General features: G+C 39.5%; 2 protein-coding genes across 3 annotated transcripts in view; one reads left to right on the top strand and one right to left on the bottom strand.

Annotated features, from left to right (window-relative positions):
* The first annotated feature begins 6,225 nt into the window (after positions 1–6,225).
* On the top strand, positions 6,226–10,899 carry LOC117507027 (methyltransferase-like protein 7A). The gene is made up of 2 exons (XM_034166712.1): positions 6,226–6,767; positions 9,769–10,899. Exons 1-2 carry the CDS (start codon positions 6,273–6,275, stop codon positions 10,000–10,002), a joined length of 729 nt encoding a protein of 242 aa, XP_034022603.1. The 5' UTR covers positions 6,226–6,272; the 3' UTR covers positions 10,003–10,899.
* A 2,265-nt stretch (positions 10,900–13,164) lies between these two features.
* The window catches only part of atf1 (activating transcription factor 1), a 71,183-nt gene continuing 64,388 nt past the window's right edge, over positions 13,165–19,959 (bottom strand). For both annotated transcript variants that reach the window (XM_034166709.1, XM_034166710.1), the window contains one exon: positions 13,165–14,015. In XM_034166709.1, the coding sequence (XP_034022600.1) occupies positions 13,871–14,015 (145 nt within the window). In that variant the 3' untranslated portion in view covers positions 13,165–13,870. The remainder of the gene's footprint in view (positions 14,016–19,959) is intronic.

Genomic DNA, 19,959 nt, shown 5'->3' with positions numbered 1-19,959 from the left:
CAATGCAGATTCGAGATTCATCGCTGAATGACTTTCATCCAGTCATCCACAGTCCACGATTGCTTTTCCTTAGCCCATTGTAATCTTGTTTTTTTTTTCTTTTTAGGTGTTAATGATGGCTTTCGTTTAGATTTTCTGTATGTAAATCCCATTTCCTTTAGGCGGTTTCTTACAGTTCGGTCACAGACGTTGACTCCAGTTTCCTCCCATTCGTTCCTCATTTGTTTTGTTGTGCATTTTCGATTTTTGAGACATATTGCTTTAAGTTTTCTGTCTTGACGCTTTGATGGCTTCCTTGGTCTACCAGTATGTTTGCCTTTAACAACCTTCCCATGTTGTTTGTATTTGGTCCAGAGTTTAGACACAGCTGACTGAACAACCAACATCTTTTGCAACATTGCGTGATGATTTACCCTCTTTTAAGAGTTTGATAATCCTCTCCTTTGTTTCAGTTGACATCTCTCGTGTTGGAGCCATGATTCATGTCAGTCCACTTGGTGCAACAGCTCTCCAAGGTGTGATCACTCCTTTTTAGATGCAGACTAACAAGCAGATCTGATTTGATGCAGGTGTTAGTTTTGGGGATGAAAATTTACAGGGTGATTCCATAATTTATTCCTCAGAATTGAGTGAGTCCATATTTTTTTCCCTCTGCTTGGTCCAAAAAAAGTAACCGTTACTGACTACCACAATTTTTTTTTCTTGATTTCTTATAGTGTTTCTTAAAGCCAGAAAGTTGCCATTTGAAATGACTTTAGTGTTGTGTCATGTCTGTGATCTGCTTTTTTTTCTACAAAATTAAACAACTGAATGAACATCCTCCGAGGCCGGTGATTCCATAATTATTGCCAGGGGTTGTAATATATAAGATAATCCTACTGAATTTTCATGAAGCAATTCAAAATCCAAACATGAACACAAAACAATACACAAAGCGATACAAAACCCAAACATGCAATAGTCCCACATGACACCTCTATATTTTGTAAAACCTTATGTACCAGCCCCTACTGTGTTCCTAGAATACTGGATATCTGTGGGTTCCAAAGTAAAATAAGAAATCAACAGATGTTCTCCTACAATGCACCTGGTCTGTGGAACTGTCTGCCAGCCAATATAAGGAAGTCTGACTCAGTCAAGTCTTTTAAATCCAAATTTAAGACACATCTGTTCTTTCTGACCTATAGTTTATCAGTGGTGTATAACTGCCCTGTTTGACATTTAGTGTGGTAACCTCAAAATGGGATTCTATATTTATATTATCATTATCCAGTATATAAGGTTTATTATTGCTATAATAGCCTGTTCAGATGTGTCCGCTGCATTGCAGCTCTGAGACGCATTGACCCACAGTAACCAGGGGCGTAGGTTTGCATATGGACTATAGGGACAAGTCACAACCAATATTTTGGGATGGCAAAATAGTCCCTACCAATATTTAGCATTTTTTTTTATATATCAAAATCATTCACTATTTTTTTGCGAACTCGATACTATAATTTTAGTCGTCACGTTTTGTGTTTTCGATGTGACAGAGTGACAGGGTTACCATGTTGCAATTTCATTGGCTCACGTTCTTCTCACATGGATGTAAACAAAGCGCATCTCGTGGCAGGCAGTGCTTCATTTGTAAAGTGGGAGGTCCCAGAGCGCAGAGGATGGGTGGCTCCGGTGCAGTGTTGCCAGATGTACGATAATTATCGTATTTGTACGATAGTTTTGCCCTCTGTACGATCAATAATGGGGAAAAAATCCAATATGTACGATAATTTCAGTTGGTTGCCCAAACACGCATCTCTCTCTGACACCCAAGAATCATTTTGCAGGTGTTGCACTCAGGCGGCATCAAAGACACACCACACACAGGGCTGCTGCTGGCTTTGGGCGACCGGGACAAAGTCATTTGAAAGCCCGCCCCCTCTCTATAAAAGTTCCCATCCAATCTCTGCCGTGACAGGAAGATTCCCCAACCAACATCTTTTTTTTTTTTCTTGAAACTTTATTTCAACAAATGCAATAATAAACGAACAAAACACAAGAGCAAAGAGATATACAAGAAAAATAAGAAAAAAGGTTCAAGTTCCTTATGGAGGTGTCAACATTTTTTCTGTGTTCAACAAAATCTGCACAAGTGTCCATGGCATCGGATGACGACACCTCGAGGTTGAATTCGACTCTTTCTAGTCTGGTAATTGACACGTTTGTGTCCCTTTACAGAAAAAAAAAATCTTTCTAGTCTGGTAGTGCATTTGCTTGTGCATTTGTGTTCTTTCTGTGCCATAGTTTCCCCATTACTATAATTACTGTTTAAAAATGTGACAAAATTCTTTGTAAATTAAAAAAAAAAAAAACAAAACGCAAAAATAGCTACGTTGTATGCGTTTTGTTTGTGTACGATAATTTCTCCCAAAATACGATAATTTTGAGGTTTTGGTACGATAGTTTCATATTTCATATCTGGCAACACTGCTCCGGTGCAGAAAAACAAGAAGGGCGGGGCTTGAGAACAATGCTGTGCGCCACACTTAAACTGCACACCCACACAAACACATCTTCACAAATGACACTAACACCCTGCCTTTTCCTCAAAAATTACTACATTTATGTTTGCTGTCTGTCTCTGTACTTTTCTGTCAGTTTTGCGCTCTTTTTCATACTTTTCCCTCGTTTCAAAAGTCACCGAACGCACTTTACCGTAATATATGCAACATATAGCATACTGTTGGAAAGCACGGGTTCTTGGCTTGCTGTCAGTGTTGAAATTTTTCAGAGTGAGGGCTTACATGAGAACTTACGGTAATGAGAATCAGCGGCGCACTAGTGTGAAACCTCCGTGTTTTTCCTCTGCATTATGACATCACAGGCTTACGTTTACCGTAATACACCATATATATCATTGGAAATACCCTTTTTTTTTTTTTTTTTTTTTTTTTTTTTTTTTGGCAAATTAGGTTGCCAGATACCTACAACTGCATTATTGATGAAGAGAATAGATTATACATCTTGGTTGCAAAAACTTTTTTTTTTTTTTTTTAGCTCCACAAGTATTTTTTTTTTGTTGTCCTGTTCTCTCAGGTGTAGGCCTATAGAATAGATTCGTGATTTTGGGTGCAATTTTGTTATTTAAGCTATTTGTTTGTTTGCCTACACACTTAATATTGTAAATAAAGTGTTAAATTATTCAGCATTATGTCGTCATATGTTATGTATTATGCTGTACTTGTGCGTCTAATGGTATGAGTGGGTTAGGGGGTGGTGGTGGGCAGGGGGGCCGGGGGGGTGGGGGTGGTATTGTCCCTACCAAAGCTGAGACCAAACCTACGCCCTTGACAGTAACACACGGTGCTTTCGGTTTGATTGTGCAATGCTCATGTCTTGTTCAAAAGAAGGTGTGCCACAAACATTGCACATTACAATGTTTCGTTTTTGCGCTCCCTGAACGGAATCCAGTGGAGGTGCAGATACAGCTCATCGGTGCCAAAATCGGGACATGCCAACACGATTTCCAATGCCTGACCATGGCGAATTACCCTCGAACACGACCAGACTGTTTTGAATGCTGTTTTGATGCCATTAGAACATTTAGGAGACAGCCAGACTGCACTCTGATCTCTATTCAAGCTTTCCCCACTTTGAATGCACCTTGCCAGTGGAGAGCATGTGCTCTACATTCGGCCTGGCTGCGTAAATGCACCCGCCTGTTTGGCGTGCACTCAGATAGCTATCCAAGATGTTCACTTGCGCCAAATAGTGGTTGAATTTTCATCCAATCGCATTCGGGCTCATTCATTAAAGCCTCTAGTGTGACGGGGATTCAGGGTGGCCACACAGCAGTGCCTGCCTGTTTGACTGCTCTGCAAATGCTCTCTGACATTTCCGAATGCACCACTTGCTGAGTGTGGTTCAAATTTTGTTATTCGGCCGGGATATGGGCTCATTCGTGTTTGGTGTCCTGGGGGTGTTACTGTTGTAGAGAACATATACGCAACTGAGGGTATATTTGTGCTATCTGCAATTGGAAAAATGCTTCCTACCATGAATTTGTCAACCTACTTCTATACATTTTCATAGTTTCTACATGAATTGGCCAGTTGGTTTGGCATGGATAACAGAAAGCTGTGTGGGGTCATTTATGACCCCAGAAACATATGTATGCTACATTGTAGGCTTTGATTTTATTGTAATGTCGCACTTCTAATCACTATACTCTAATATTTTGCAGTGAATTATAGGTAACACACCTAGAATAGCAAGATTTGCTGCCTGCAGAAGCCTTGAGGCAGATATTTAATGCCCAAAGTGATCCCAAAGTTATCTGCCTGCAAGGGGTGCAAGCAGAGGTCAGGCAAGGACTGCCGGTCAATTTAAAACATACGCACCTGTGGAAGAACCCAAAGCCAACAACTGAGCCCAGTAGGCCGATGGACCTCATGATATGGGAAAGAAATGGCAGCATGGTGTCTTAGTGGTTAGCACTGTTGCCTCACAGCAAGAAGGTCATGGGATCGCTTCCCACCTGTGGCCTTTGTGTGGAGTTTGTATGTTCTCCCCATGATTGCATGGGTTCCCTCCGGGTGCTCTGGCTGACTCCCACAATAAAATACATGCAGGTTAGGTGAATTGGAAAGTTTAAATTAACTGCAGGCGTGCCTGTGAATGTGTTTGTCTATATGTGGCTCTGTGATAGACTGGCCTCCTGTCCAGGGAGTACCCTGTCTCATGCCCTATGACTGCTGAGATAGGCTACAGCACTCCGTGACCTTTAATTGAAGTAAGCAGGCAGAGAAAATAGATGAATGGGAAAGAAATCCTCTTCCTCTAGATTGGCGTCTCGAGCACACCTCTGGGATCCACCTGGCATAAAACTTGAAGCACAATGTGGCAACATCCAACCCTTTTTGCATTATAGAAATTGTTGTAAACCATAATAAACATTAAAACATCTGTTACACATAAAGGAAAAAAAAATCTGTTATAAAATATAATAGAGTGCAAATGGCCCCACTTGGTCATTTCACTCCCTAAAATATCTTGGTCAGTTGAAGATTAAAATAAGCAAGAGCAATCAGAGATTTATGACATCCAATCCACATCTGGATCACCTCCAAAATTCAATGGAGTCTTCCATGCCCTAATATCTATATCTGTGGTGCAAATTTGGTGAGAATCCATGAAGTAGTTTTGACATAATCCTTAAAAGCCTATAAAGTTAAATCGTGAGTCACAGTCCGGATACGGATCACCTCCAAAATTGAATGGAGTCTTCCACAGCCTAATGTCTATCTGTGGTGCAAATTTTGTGAGAATCTGTGAAGTAGTTTTGAAGTAATCCTTCAAAACATATATAAAGACAAATCTTGATCCAGAATCCGGATCTGGATCCAGATCACCTCCAAAATTTAATGAAGTCTTCCATGGCCTAATATGTATCTATAGTGTAAATTTGGTGAGAATCTGTCAAGTAGTTTTGATGCAATCCTTCAAATCTGGATCTGTAATGGACTCTTCCATGGCCTAATATGAATCTGTGGTGCAAATTTGATAAGAATCCGTCAAGTAGTTTTGAAGTAATCCTACAAAGCCTATTTAATGTGAAATTTGATCCAGATCACCTCCAAAATTTAAAGGATTCTTCCATGGTCTAATATATATCTGTGGTGAAAATTTCATCAAAATGTGTGCAGTAGTTTTGCCGTAATCCTGTGAACAGACAGATGATTTTATTCCGTCCTTGCCGGTCGTAGTGCTGCTTCACTTCTACTGGCAATAATAAGTCATACTGAATTGGGAGTTCAGAAAGCAAGCTTAATTTCTGATTTGGAATTTAACACAAACATCATCGTTTACTATCTGTTCTAGATACAGTATATGTTGTTTGCATCTTTTATACATTGTTTGCTTCTAACATAGTTTTACTTGTTCCTTTATTGAATCCATGTTTGTTTTTACACTAAATTTGCTTTTTATGTGCTGTTTTAATTGGTCATTTAATTCATCTTTTATACGCTTTTTTTATTATTTATTGTTCTTTTTCTTTTAAAGGCTATGCATTGTGAAACATTCTAACAGTTGTCTGAAAGGTGCCGTCGCTTTTATTATATACGCTTTATTATTATAATTTTGCCAGGCACTACCAAGATCACAGAAATTCCGAGCATGGATCGTCACGCGAACGCAGCACGGTCAGTAGTGGCGTACGACGCACGCGCACATTCTATGTGGTTCTTAAAGGTTTTTGCGCGCGTCGTATCGTGGTATAGATATCCGCCGAAATGACTTTGATGATAAAGTTTTTCACTTTGCTTGTGAATATTTTGTGCTTGCCCCTCCATTTGATCTACGCGGCGGGCCTGTACTCGATCTACAAGCGCATTTTCCCCTTCTGTGTCTACCGGATATCTATGAGCTACAACAAGAAAATGCACGACAAAAAGAAGGAGCTGTTTAATAATTTGTCAGAGTTTAAGAAGCCTGGCGGTCAGCTGACGATTTTGGAGGTTGGTTGTGGCACAGGCGCAAATTTTGAGTTTTTTCCGTCTGGCTCCAAGGTGATCTGTGTCGATCCGAACCCCAATTTCAAGTATTTCCTGCACAAGAGCGCCAGCAAGTTTGAGCACCTGACGATTGACAAATTCGTGGTGGCGTCGGGAGAAGACCTGAGGTCGATCGGGGATGAATCGGTGGACGTTGTGGTGACGACTCTGGTGCTGTGCACGGTTAGCGACATACCGCAAACACTGCGTGAGGCGCACCGCGTGCTCAAACCGGTAGGTCTGCTGCCGCACATTAATTACAAAAGGCAGTGGATATTTTACTGGTGTCCCTGCAAACTTACAGCTAGCGATGTTTTACCGGATCTCTTATCTGATTGGCTAATTCAAATGACGTCATCGGTACCATAACTTGTGATGAAATCAGCTCCGGTAAAGTTGAACTGGACGATATTTCGTCGTACGCGGCTTGCGCTACAGGTGGGCGGATCGATCCTAATATCGATACCAATGCTGGTATTGATATTGAACGATTCTTGTGTAAAAAGATACTCAAGCTTTTTTTTTTTCTGTCCCTCACACACTGACTGCTGCACACGATTCATCGTGTACTCTCTGTCTGTAAAGGGCCTTTAACACTGAACGCGTCAGAAGTGTCAAAAATCGGTCTAAAAAGCATTGTTTTCAATGAGACGTGTTGCTTTTTAGACACGTCAGAAGCGTCACGTCAAAAACCGAGCTAAACCGACGCTTCTGACGGGAGCGCGCATTGCCACTTGTCGGCAGGCTGATGCGGTCAAAGTTCAATCCAACTTTCGACACTCTGAGCTGTGACGTACCTTTGCGTTGTCCAATAGGAACGACGCGTCGGGCCAAAACACGGAAGACAACTGGCAGAAACCGCTGATCTCTACAAAATGGATCGCTGTAGAAACCGCTGATCTGTACAAAACATGTACTGCTCATTTATAGAGCAGCTTTCTGAAGAAAAATCATTCGAAGTGTTTTTTGTTGTTGTTACCTCAGAATTTTTGATTACTGTTAAAAAAAAAGTTTAGAACACTTGTAATTAAAATAGCTAAATAAATCAATAAATGGTTCTTTAGAAACCTTTCATCTGTAAATTAAAACCACCTTTTTATTTCAGATTAGATAATTTCTTAATATAAGGAACGTTGGACATTTATTTTTAGACAAATAAAATAACATGGAAACTTGTACATTTTTTTAAGTCTGGTAGATTATTTATATCTCATTTCAACCAGAAAAACAAACACTAAATAAATACAAATGTTTATTATAAATGCAGCAGGAAATAGTTTAACAATGACTGCAGTGTGATTGTAAAGTAGGATTTCTGTGACATGAACCTCATGATGTTTTTTTTTTTTATAGTCATTTAAACTTGTAATTTCGTCAAAATATGTAATTGCCTTTAATGTTATCAGGACAGAGTCATTTCTAAAATATGAATTTGAGCACAATAAGTGGAGAGCTTCTACTTGTGCAAATGTCTTTTGACTTTGATTCATGGACATTTTTAATGATCTGTTCATTTATTGTTAAAATATAAAATGAAACAGCTTTTTTAAAAATAATAAAATAGTTGCTGTTCAAAGAGCCTTTTATTTAGGAGGTGATGTTCTGCTGGATTCTCGGGACCAGATGAAGGTCACTTCTGCAGCTTTGAACTCTGGTGTTCTATTTTGAAGAGCAGAGATGTTTTCTTTCGACTGGACTTCGCGGTGTTCAGTAAATCAATAGAAGTTTGGTCGTCTGCACAGCAAATGTTCCTGAGATCAGATCAGCTGTGCTAAAAAGCTAAGCTAACATTAGCCGATCAATAAACCTTCACAGCAGTGCAGAAACGTCACGTTTTACTTTTATTTTATCCTCACCTCGATAAAGCTGCAGAATTAACCTCCGTTGGGCAAACTGGGACTTCGCATACAAGGTCTGTCAATAAAGTAACGGTCCTTTTTATTTTTTTTCAAAAACTATGGATTTCATTCATATGTTTTTACGTCAGACATGCTTGAACCCTCGTGCGCATGCGTGAGTTTTTCTATGCCTGTCGGTGACGTCATTCGCCTGTGAGCACGCCTTGGGAAGTGTCAGAGAAACCCTCCACCAGTAGGTGATTTTCTGTTCCGATTCAAACGACTTTATGGCACCCAAAACGGCATTTAAAGATGAAAACTTAGCACCAACACTCAATGCCAAGGGGGCCGCCATGTTGAAATAACTCTACGATGATGTCATTTGAACTAGCCAGTCAGCGAGAAGATCCGGTCAAATATCGCTAGGTGCGTGTTTGCCGTATCCGGCAATATATCCAGTGCCCCAATGAATACATATCTACTACTCATATGTGAACACCAAGTGGATAGATATTCTATCCACAAGTATCAGCCACATTTTTGGCAATATCAGTGCTGTCAAGGCATTTAAAAAAAAAATATTACAAGCTTTGCAATTACTTCAATTAATCACTTGTAATGGTATGCATAATTTTGTTTCTGAAAAATGGTAGAAGCCAAGCAAAATGAGGACTGATAATCATGAAATGGGGGTGAAATGTAACGAAATGGAGCAGACTGAATCAGACTGACTCTAAATATGATTAAATTAAGTACTTTTATTTAATTTTTAGCGAAATGGGGTAACTCCCCACGTAGAATGGAGAGCAGCCAGCGGACTAAATCTTTTTTTTTAATAGACAAACACACTGATTCACTTTAAATGCACAGTAAGCTATTTCAGATGGTCAGTCTTGGCCGTCTTTCTCTTAAAAGCTTTACTCTGTGTGTCGGACTTTTGGTGCTACGTTGATTAGCTCTTACGCGGCTTATTGTATGTGCATTGTTTTGTTTTGTTTTTTCTGCAGATGTTACAGCGCCACACACAGAACTGACATACTACAATGTTAAATGGCACTTCCAGGCACAGAATTTGCCTCGAACATTTTTTGTAATAGAATTATTCAAGTTACTCGACTAATCATTTCAGCCCTAAATACAAGACATAAAGTTGGCTGTGCACAGATTCTCCAATCACACCCAAAAAAGATTTTAACTCTTTCAGCACAATCATAGGTGTGTTGGTGGCTTCCCTCACTAGTCAGTGACTTCAGACAGATTTACCATACTATTTATATTTCATGATTGACGTAAATGACGTTCCAAATATAATCATTGACATGGAAATGTTCATGTATCATGTAGGATGGATGCATTTTTAAACTTTGTCAAATGCATAACAACAAATTGTTTTGCAGGGCGGATCCTTTTATTTCCTGGAGCACGTTGTTGCCAATCCCTCTTCTTGGACGTACTTTTTGCAGCATGTTCTCCAGCCAGCTTGGTACTACTTCGGCGATGGATGTATGCTTATCCGTTCAACATGGAAGGATCTGGAAGCAGCTGGATTCTCTCAGCTCAAATTAAGACACATTGAAGCACCACTCAACTTCTTAATCAAAGCACACATCATAGGCTATGCTGTCAAGTAGATGTAGTCTGAGCAGCTTAGTAGGAGCTTCACATGGTCAAATTCTTGTGTGTAAACATACATACATCAAGCACATAACACTGCCTGTCATATCACAAACCTTTAATGTGGACATACACTGTTTGTAAATAAATGTTTAGTCCTAAAACAAAATGCATCAGGATATCAGTTTGAGTCATACTTTCCCTCACATGGTCATTTTCAATTTAATTAAACAAAAAAATAAGTCTGATCATAATAATGACTTTATTTATGAAGTGCTTTCCCAGGAATCAGTGCTTTTCAATATAGTCAACAAGAAAGTAGTAACCATGATATAAACATTAAAAACACAATTACAATAGATTGAAAAAAAAAAAAAAAAACATTCAAAATTTAAAACTTAAAAAAAAAACATACAGTAATTCAGAAATACACACCCTCAGTGATCATGAACAATAGAAGGTTTGAGCCTGGCCTTGAAAATATCCACAGAGCTGCTCAGCAGGTAAATTATTCCATAAAATCTGCACACAAGAACAAAATAATACATCAGTTTTGAATGACACAGAAAAATCAAAACCTCAGCATCAGCCAAAGACGAAACGAGTCACTACTGTGAAACCGTACTCCAACTTAACAGTACAGAAGCAATTTCCTGTAAGAATTGGAAAGTACAACTGCAGGTCACCAGCATAGCAATGAAAATCTGTCTGCTAGCTACGTATAACTTGACCAAAAGGTGCTAAATACAAAGAAAATAATGGGCCAAGGACTGACCCCTGAGGCACACCATTACTAGCAATAAAGGAAAGAACTAATTGAGACTGTTCACACAAATAGGAGCAAAAAAAAAAAAGAACTTGACCAGAAATACCAAAACATTTTTGAAACTTACACAGTAAAATACCGTGGTCCACTTTTAAATCCAGTTAAGATCAAACAGTAATAATACAGAGAATTTGAATCTGTAATGAACAACAAATTGTTTACAACAATTTCAAGAATTGTGAGAAATTCCAGTTTGGAAGCAGGTCGCTATAATTTGACAAAATTCCAGGATCCAGACCTAGTCTGGTTTCTTAAGGAGAGGTTTAATTGTAGCCTCTTTAAAACGGGCTGAAAACGGCCTGTGGTGACCGATAAGTTCACAGCATTTAGAACACAGGTTACTTGCACCCATTTCGTAGGGCAATAGCTTCAAACTGGTCTTAGTTGTATGAAGAATGCCAGTGTGGACGGTAAACGGTTGGGAAGTACTATAAATGCTGTAGTTGTCTATATTCTCCAGACATTTATTTTTTTGAATAGTATGTTTTGCTGTGATTAGCATCTTGTATACAAAATCAACAATTACTGCATGTCACAAGTTTTACCTCTGTAAAGGAAATTATGTGCTTACTCCCACCTGATTTTGTCAATTAAAATTATTTTTAGAAGAAACACACTGGAGTCCACCTCAAAGCATTTATTTAGCTGGACACTGTCACAGCATGTGGAGAAATATTTTCACAAAAGCAAGAGGAATACACATACATTTGTAGGAGAGCATGAGAAAACTGAATGAAACTGGATTTAACTTCTTTTTGTGTGTTTACTCTTCGAAGCCCTGAAGAGAATCTTGTATTGCGCAGGAAGTTTCCACATAACCCAAAAAACACCACATCCCATTTATTGTGACATGGGTTCTGATGACCTCTTTAACTTTACCTGTCATGATACCTTAACAGTCAAGACTTGGTCTTAAATTTTGGGACAAAACCAGGAAATGGAGCTGTTGTGATCAAAATTTTTTTTTTTTATAAAGTTGGATGAGATGCAGCTGTTGAGTTCACAAAACTCCATGAAGATATAAGGGTGATTCTTTAACTACGGGCACTATTGGCCTTGTAAATGTAATTTCCACCACACCATTGCCTTACAATATAAAGCACCTTGAGGCAACTGTTTGTGATTTGGCACTATATACATGTGCTCTGTCACTGTTTATCTCCATAGAAACTACCCAAACAATCTTTCATACAAACTGTTTAAAGGAACATTAGTGTTGTGGAAATTACGGCCATAGTGTGAGACTACATTTTGTTTAAAATAAATCACAACAGTTGTATGACATTGAATACCCCAATTATGTTTTATTTTACTGATATTTTATTCAGATATTTTAAAACATTAGAAAAGTTTTTTTTACCATTCATTTTTATCATTGAAGATCAAAAGTCTGGTTGTGGGACAAGCACAAAACGGCAATATTTGCATATGATGCTGAAAAAAGGTGAAAGTCAGACTACTAGAACAAATTTCTTAACACTTTCATTGTAAAGATAACTATAAAAGTGTGAAATTTCCCCTTTTTTCTGTTTTTCATACAATATGATCAAAGGACATAAGTGCCCGTAGTCTAAGAATCACCCATAAATGCATTAAGCAAAACAGGTTGAATAACTTGAGCTTTTCAATATTTAACCACCACTATCAAAGTACACGATACATAAATTTACAATGAACGTACGAGCATTACGATAAAAAGCAAAGTGCAGTTTCATGTGAAGGTCAGTCACACCAAATCTCTTAGAAACAAGTCTGCCACTTGATTAAATCTTACCACAGATAATGCGGTGGCTATGTGTTCATTACAGAAACACAAGACCTTGAGAAAACTGCAATCTCACACGTTCACCTTTGACACACTGGCCGCTGATTAGCAAAAAAGTGACCACTGCAGTCTGAATGTGTCGAGAGTCCTAATGTTTGGGTTATAATATAGCCAGTTTTCACTGTGTGCTTCCAATCCTGATCTCCAGTTCACGTGAGCAGGCTTTAAATAAATCTGTCACAAATGGTCAGTGAATTATAGATCCATGTGAGAAGCCATATCTTACGTTCCCATTTCCTCAGACCATCTGGTGTACTTTGTCGACTTTTTTTTTTTTTCCCCCAGGTTGTGTTTGTGGACGTATCTACATGTAGCAGCATTTTTTTTAAAGCTGCAGATGGCTGCATATGTGCCTTAACAGATTCTTTACCATCTCTTATAGTCAAGTCCCCAAAACACCATCAGCTGTACCCAATTCTGTCCATATGTGCTCCATGTTATGAGACTCTTGGTGCCACCAATCACATTGGCCATGTGTATACAAATAAAGCATTGGGATGTCTTAACACCATACATGCTGACAGAACATAGTTGCCAGGTATTATTTATTTATCAACATTTCAAACAGTGCAGCAAAAACATAGCCACTTTCTCTAGTTAAGCTTTTTAACAGAGCATAATAATAAAAAAAAAATCCACTGTAAAAACTGTATTGAGTGAAAATATATTTATTTAATTACAGATTCAGGAGTATCTCATACACTATTATTCCCCCACTCGTTTTAAGTTGCACATAAATATTACTTGGACACCTTTTCCCTGATTGTCTAAGTAAATGCTGAGTAAAAACCAAACCAGCCACATTGTCTTGGTTTCTGTTACCATTGCACAAAAAATAAGGAATGACAATTTCAACATTTATGGGGAAATTGCTGGTTCATAAACATAACAGGATGCTTGTCACAATCATTGTGTCAAAATTATGCAATTGCTGTTAGAAGATTTGAAGATCCAACTGTGATACTTAAAAAAGGGACACTTTTATAAACAAGCTCAGTTCACAATTTCAAACCTCTCAGTATTAAAAATGTACACAACTATAAATGTTATAGTATTAGCAATTTTTTAAAAATAGGTGGAAAAATGGCCAATTTATTTGCCATCACTTGTAACTTTTGTATGAAACAGTAAAAAACAAAACAAAACTGGAGTATCTCAGCCTGAAAAGAAGTGTTCCCAGGAACCCCGTAATGTCCACATGGTTGAGCCGTCTGACCTTTCCCCCCTCAAACCTTTATCCTGTTTTAACACAGTAAAGGTCCTTTAATGTTTTGAGTTCTTCAATCAGGGTCTTGTTCTGGTTCTCAAGAACAGCAACACGGTTTTCCAGGCATTTCACATATTCCTTTTTCTTCCGTCGACACTCACGAGCTGCCTCTCTAAGGAAGAGGGAGAAGAGGGAGGGGGGAAGTCAAAATATGACAATGACTATTATTCAATTTTTACTCTTTTTATAAAGGTTTCTCTGGGAGTTGTAGTATCCAGAATTAGAAGAAATCACTAGCTTATTTATGCAAATAAAGTGGTGATTAACATAACTTCTGAAGTATCAATTTTATAATAAAGCTCAGTAACATAGACTCAAGTCAAATTTGATGCAATCATGTCATTTTTATATACAGTAAAACTTGCATATAATGGATTCAGGTGGACCAGTGAATTTTGTCCGTTATAATCGAAATCTGCTATATCCTCTTGACTACTAGGACACAAACACAGTAGTGTTCAGAATAATAGTAATGCTATGTGACTAACAAGATTAATCCAGGTTTTGAGTATATTTCTTATTGTTACATGGGAAACAAGGTACCAGTAGATTCTCACAAATCCAACAAGACCAAGCATTCATGATATGCACACTCTTAAGGCTATGAAATTGGGCTATTAGTAAAAAAAAAAAAAAAAAAAAAGTAGAAAAGGGGATGTTCACAATAATACAACCCCTGGCAAAAATTATGGAATCACTGGCCTCGGAGGATGTTCATTCAGTTGTTTAATTTTGTAGAAAAAAAGCAGATCACAGACATGACACAAAACTAAAGTAATTTCAAATGGCAACTTTCTGGCTTTAAGAAACACTATAAGAAATCAAGAAAAAAAATTGTGGCAGTCAGTAACGGTTACTTTTTTAGACCAAGCAGAGGGAAAAAAATATGGACTCACTCAATTCTGAGGAATAAATTATGGAATCACCCTGTAAATTTTCATCCCCAAAACTAACACCTGCATCAAATCAGATCTGCTCGTTAGTCTGCATCTAAAAAGGAGTGATCACACCGTGGAGAGCTGTTGCACCAAGTGGACTGACATGAATTATGGCTCCAACACGAGAGATGTCAATTGAAACAAAGGAGAGGATTATCAAACTCTTAAAAGAGGGTAAATCATCACGCAATGTTGCAAAAGATGTTGGTTGTTCACAGTCAGCTGTGTCTAAACTCTGGACCAAATACAAACAACATGGGAAGGTTGTGAAAGGCAAACATACTGGTAAACCAAGGAAGACATCAAAACATCAAGACAGAAAACTTAAAGCAATATGTCTCAAAAATCAAAAATGCACAACAAAACAAATGAGGAACAAATGGGAGGAAACTGGAGTCAACGGCTGTGACCGAACTGTAAGAAACCGCCTAAAGGTCATGGGATTTACATACAGAAAATCTAAACGAAAGCCATCATTAACACCTAAACAGAAAAAAAACAAGGTTACAATGGGCTAAGGAAAAGCAATCGTGGACTGTGGATGACTAGATGAAAGTCATATTCAGTGATGAATCTCAAATCTGCATTGGGCAAGGTGATGATGCTGGAACTTTTGTTTGGTGCTGTTCCAATGAGATTTATAAAGATGACTGCCTGAAGAGAACATGTAAATTTCCACAGTCATTGATGATATGGGGCTGCATGTCAGGTAAAGGCACTGGGGAGATGGCTGTCATTACATCATCAATAAATGCACAAGTTTATGTTGATAGTTTGGACACTTTTCTTATTCCATCAATTGAAAGGATGGTTGGGGATGATGAAATCATTTTTCAAGATGATAATGCATCTTGCCATAGAGCAAAAACTGTGAAAACATTCCTTGCAAAAAGAGACATAGGGTCAATGTCATGGCCTGAAAATAGTCCGGATCTTAATCCAATTGAAAATCTTTGGTGGAAGTTGAAGAAAATGGTCCATGACAAGGCTCCAACCTGCAAAGCTGATCTGGCAACAGCAATCAGAGAAAGTTGGAGCTAGATTGAAGAAGAGTAAGAAAGTTGCCATTTGAAATGAATTTAGTTTTGTGTCATGTCTGTGATCTGCTTTTTTTTCTACAAAATTAAACAACTGAATGAACATCCTCCGAGGCCGGTGATTCCATAATTTTTGCCAGGGGTTGTAGTAGTGTGGAATTCAGTCAGTGAGTTCGTCAATTTTGTGGAACAAACAGGTGTGAATCAGGTGTCCCCTATGTACGGATGAAGCCAGCACCTGTTGAACATGCTTTTCTCTTTGAAAGCCTGAGGAAAATGGGATGTTCAAGACATTGTTCAGAAGAACAGCGTAGTTTGATTAAAAAGTTAATTGGAGAGGGGAAAACTTATACACAGGTGCAAAAAATTATAGGCTGTTCATCTACAATGATCTCCAATGCTTTAAAATGGACAAAAAAAAGAGACGTGTGGAAGAAAACAGAAAACAACCATCAAAATGGATAGAAGAATAGCCAGAATGGCAAAGGCTCACTCATTGATCAGCTCCAGGATGATCAAAGACAGTCTGGAGTTACCTGTAAGTGCTGTGACAGAAGACGCCTGTGTGAAGCTAATTTATTTGCAAGAATCCCCCGCAAAGTCCCTCTGTTAAATAAAAGACGTGTGCAGAAGAGGTTACAATTTGCCAAAGAACACATCAACTGGCCTAAAGAGAAATGGAGGAATATTTAATGGAGTGATGAGAGTAAAATTGTTCTTTTTGGGTCCAAGGGCCGCAGACAGTTTATGAGGCGACCCCCAAACTCTGAATTCAAGCCACAGTGCACAGTGAAGACAGTGAAGCATGGTCGTGCAAGCATCATGATATGGGCATGTTTCTCCTACTATGGTGTTGGGCCTATATATTGCATACCAGGTATCATGGATCAGTTTGGATATGTCAAAATACTTGAAGAGGTCATGTTGCCTTATGCTGAAGAGGACATGCCCTTGAAATGGGTGTTTTAACAAGACAATGACTCCAAGCACACTAGTAAACGAGCAAAATCTTGGTTCCAAACCAACAAAATGCCTCGCAGATGTGAAGAAATCATGAAAAACTGTGGTTATACAATTAAATACTAGTTTAGTGATTCACAGGATTGCTAAAAAAGCAGTTTGAACATAACAGTTTTGAGTTTGTAGCGTCAACAGCAAATGCTATTATTGTGAACACCCCCTTTTCTACTTTTTTTTTTTTTTTTTTTTTACTAATAGCCCAATTTCATAGCCTTAAGAGTGTGCATATCATGAATGCTTGGTCTTGTTGGATTTGTGAGAATCTACTGGTACCTTGTTTCCCATGTAACAAGAAATATACTCAAAACCTGGATTAATCTTTTTAGTCACACAGCACTACTATTATTCTGAACACTACTGTACAGATGCTGCTGTGCCTTTTTCACAAGGGCAATGATGTTGGTGCCCCATGTAAGGTCCTGAGAAGTGTATGTTCCCAGGAACTTAAAGTCACTGACCCTCTCTACGGTGTCTCCCTGAATGAGAAGAGGGGGGAGGTCCTCCCTCTTCCGTCTGAAATCTAGCACCAACTCCTTTGTCTTTGAGGAGTTAAGTGCCAGGTTATTTAGGGAGCACCAAGTAGTGAGGTTCAGGACCTCCTCTCTGTAGGCCGTCTCATCATTGTGAATCAGCCCGACCACAGTAATGTCATCCGCAAATTTGACAAAGATGTTGAACAACCTGCTCCTGAATGTCGACAAAACAAAGAGCTCATTGTTGACTTCAGGAGATCCCGACCCAGCCACACACCACTCATCAATGACACAGCGGTGGAGGTTGTCAGCAGGACCAAGTTCCTGTGGGTGCACATTACAGACAACCTCAGCTGGTCACTTCCCACCACCTCCCTGGCAAAGACAGCTCAGCAGCATCTGCATTTCCTGTGATGGATGAGAAGAGCCTCCCTCCCCCTCCCATCCTCTCCACCTTATATAGAGGGATCATCGAGAGCCTGCTGACCAGCTGCATCTCCCTCTGGTCTGGGAGCTGAAAGGCTTCAGACTAGAAGTCCTTGCAGAGAATGGTGAGGACAATGGAGAAGATCATTGGGACTCCACCCCCCCCAACCCACCCAAGACAATGCCCATAGGTGATGCCTAGCCAGAGCTCACCGGATCCTCTCCGACCCCACCCACCCCCACCATGGACTGTTCTCCCCGCTGGCTTCTGGCAAGAGATTCCACAGCATGTGCTGCAGAACAGCCAGATTCAAAAACAGTTATTTTCCACTGGCTGTCAGACTGTTAAGCGGCACTTAATCCACTTCCTTGCCCTCTTCCGGACTGTTGGGACTATTTGAAGAAAACCTGAGTGCAATACTATCTGTGCAATATTCCAGATACTGCTGCTAACTTTATTTTTAATTATTTTTATACTACTTTTAAATTTAGCTCTATTTGCACAAATATATATATATATAAAGGTATTTATAACTTGTTTCAGTTTTTGCTGTGTACTCCGGTAGCCAAGCAACATTTCATTGCCAGACTCACTGTTGTGTTTTTGTGCAATCAAATCAATTTTATTTATATAGCGCCAAATCACAACAAACAGTTGCCCCAAGGCGCAATGACAATAAAGAAAGTCTAACACCTAAAGCTCCAAAACTATGCACAAGCAGACCTAATAAATGTTTTCAAATAGTTCGTCCAACACAAAATACATGTTGCAACACATATTGACTTAATTCTTCTTATTATTATTATTATCTTTGCCAATATGCTGGAATAAGGGATAGAACTCTTCAAATTATTGTTCATTACTTCCCATTTCAATCATACTCACAGGTGAAATGTTCAACAGCCTTTGATCTGACGATTTGCGCAGTTTATAGCTGCACATGAAGGTATTTTTTAACAAAATTACAAAGAATCAAGTTGCGTGCGCCTCATTAAAGATCAACAGAAATGAGCTTTCAGGAGCGGAACATCGGAGTGGTAATGAACCTTCATGCGCATGCGTGAGTTTTGTCACGCCTGTCGGTTGCGTCATTCGCCTGTGGGCAGGCTTTGAGTGAGCACTGGTCCACCCCTCTCGTCGTTTTTTCATTGCAAGGAAATGGCGGAATGATTTGGGCTTTGTTCCATCAGAATTTTTTCAGAAACTGTTAGAGACAGGCAGCTGGAAACCATTCGGAAAATTCACATGGCTTTCGGTGAAAATTTTATGGGCTTCACAGAGATTACGGAGTGTTACTACCGCTTTAAGGACGGCCCACAATGGCGCACGGCGCGCCAAGCCGCGATCGACAGGCAGAAACGACCATTTCATTTCTAAACAGATGGCTGTGTCGATCCAGGACCGTCGTGTGCAATTTCTCTGGTTATCACAAGAGCTGGACATCAGCCATTTTCTGGCAGAGGCTTCGCGTGTCACGACGAAGCCGCTGATGGAGCGAGACAAAGAACACCTCCGTTTTGGAGTGTCAGAGGACAAGTTGGGACATGCCCAGCTCTCCACAATTTCTCTTATACTCACTCGACTGGTAAGCCACTGAAAGCCGAGATAGGCATGTCCCAACTTGTCCCCTGACACTCCAAAACGGAGGTGTCCTTTGTCTCGCTCCATCAGCGGCTCCGTCGTGACGCACAAAGCCTCCGCGCGGCTTTCCATGACAAAATCTCTTGTTAAAAGTGAAATCTGATGGAAAATGGCTGATGTCCAGCTCTTGTGATAACCAGAGAAACTGCACACGATGGACCCGGAGCCATACAGCCATCCGTTTAGAAATGAAATGGTCGTTTCAGCCTGTCGATTGCGGCTCGGAGCGCGGCGCGCCGTGCGCCATTGTGGGCCGTCCTTAAAGCGGTAGTAACACTACGTAATCTCTGAGAAGCCCATAAAGTTTTCACCGAAAGCCATGTGAATTTTCCGAATGGTTTCCAGCTGCCTGTCTCTAACAGTTTCTGAAAAAATTCTGATGGAACAAAGCCCAAATCATTCCGCCATTTCCTTGCAATGAAAAAACGACGAGAGGGGTGGACCAGTGTTCACTCAAAGCCTGCCCACAGGCGAATGACGCAACCGACAGGCGTGAAAAAACTCACGCATGCGCACGAAG

The sequence above is a fragment of the Thalassophryne amazonica genome, chromosome 3 (assembly GCF_902500255.1).
Source record: "Thalassophryne amazonica chromosome 3, fThaAma1.1, whole genome shotgun sequence".
NCBI classification, from domain to species: Eukaryota; Metazoa; Chordata; class Actinopteri; order Batrachoidiformes; family Batrachoididae; genus Thalassophryne; species Thalassophryne amazonica.
This window is presented reverse-complemented; position numbering and strand designations above follow the sequence as displayed.

Excerpts from the sequence above, each read along its gene's own strand:
- LOC117507027 (XM_034166712.1), top strand. The coding sequence starts at position 6,273 with ATGACTTTGATGATAAAGTTTTTCACTTTGCTTGTGAATATTTTGTGC. Across the intron at positions 6,768-9,768 it reads CGCACCGCGTGCTCAAACCG|GGCGGATCCTTTTATTTCCT; the intron begins GTAGGTCTGCTG and ends ATTGTTTTGCAG.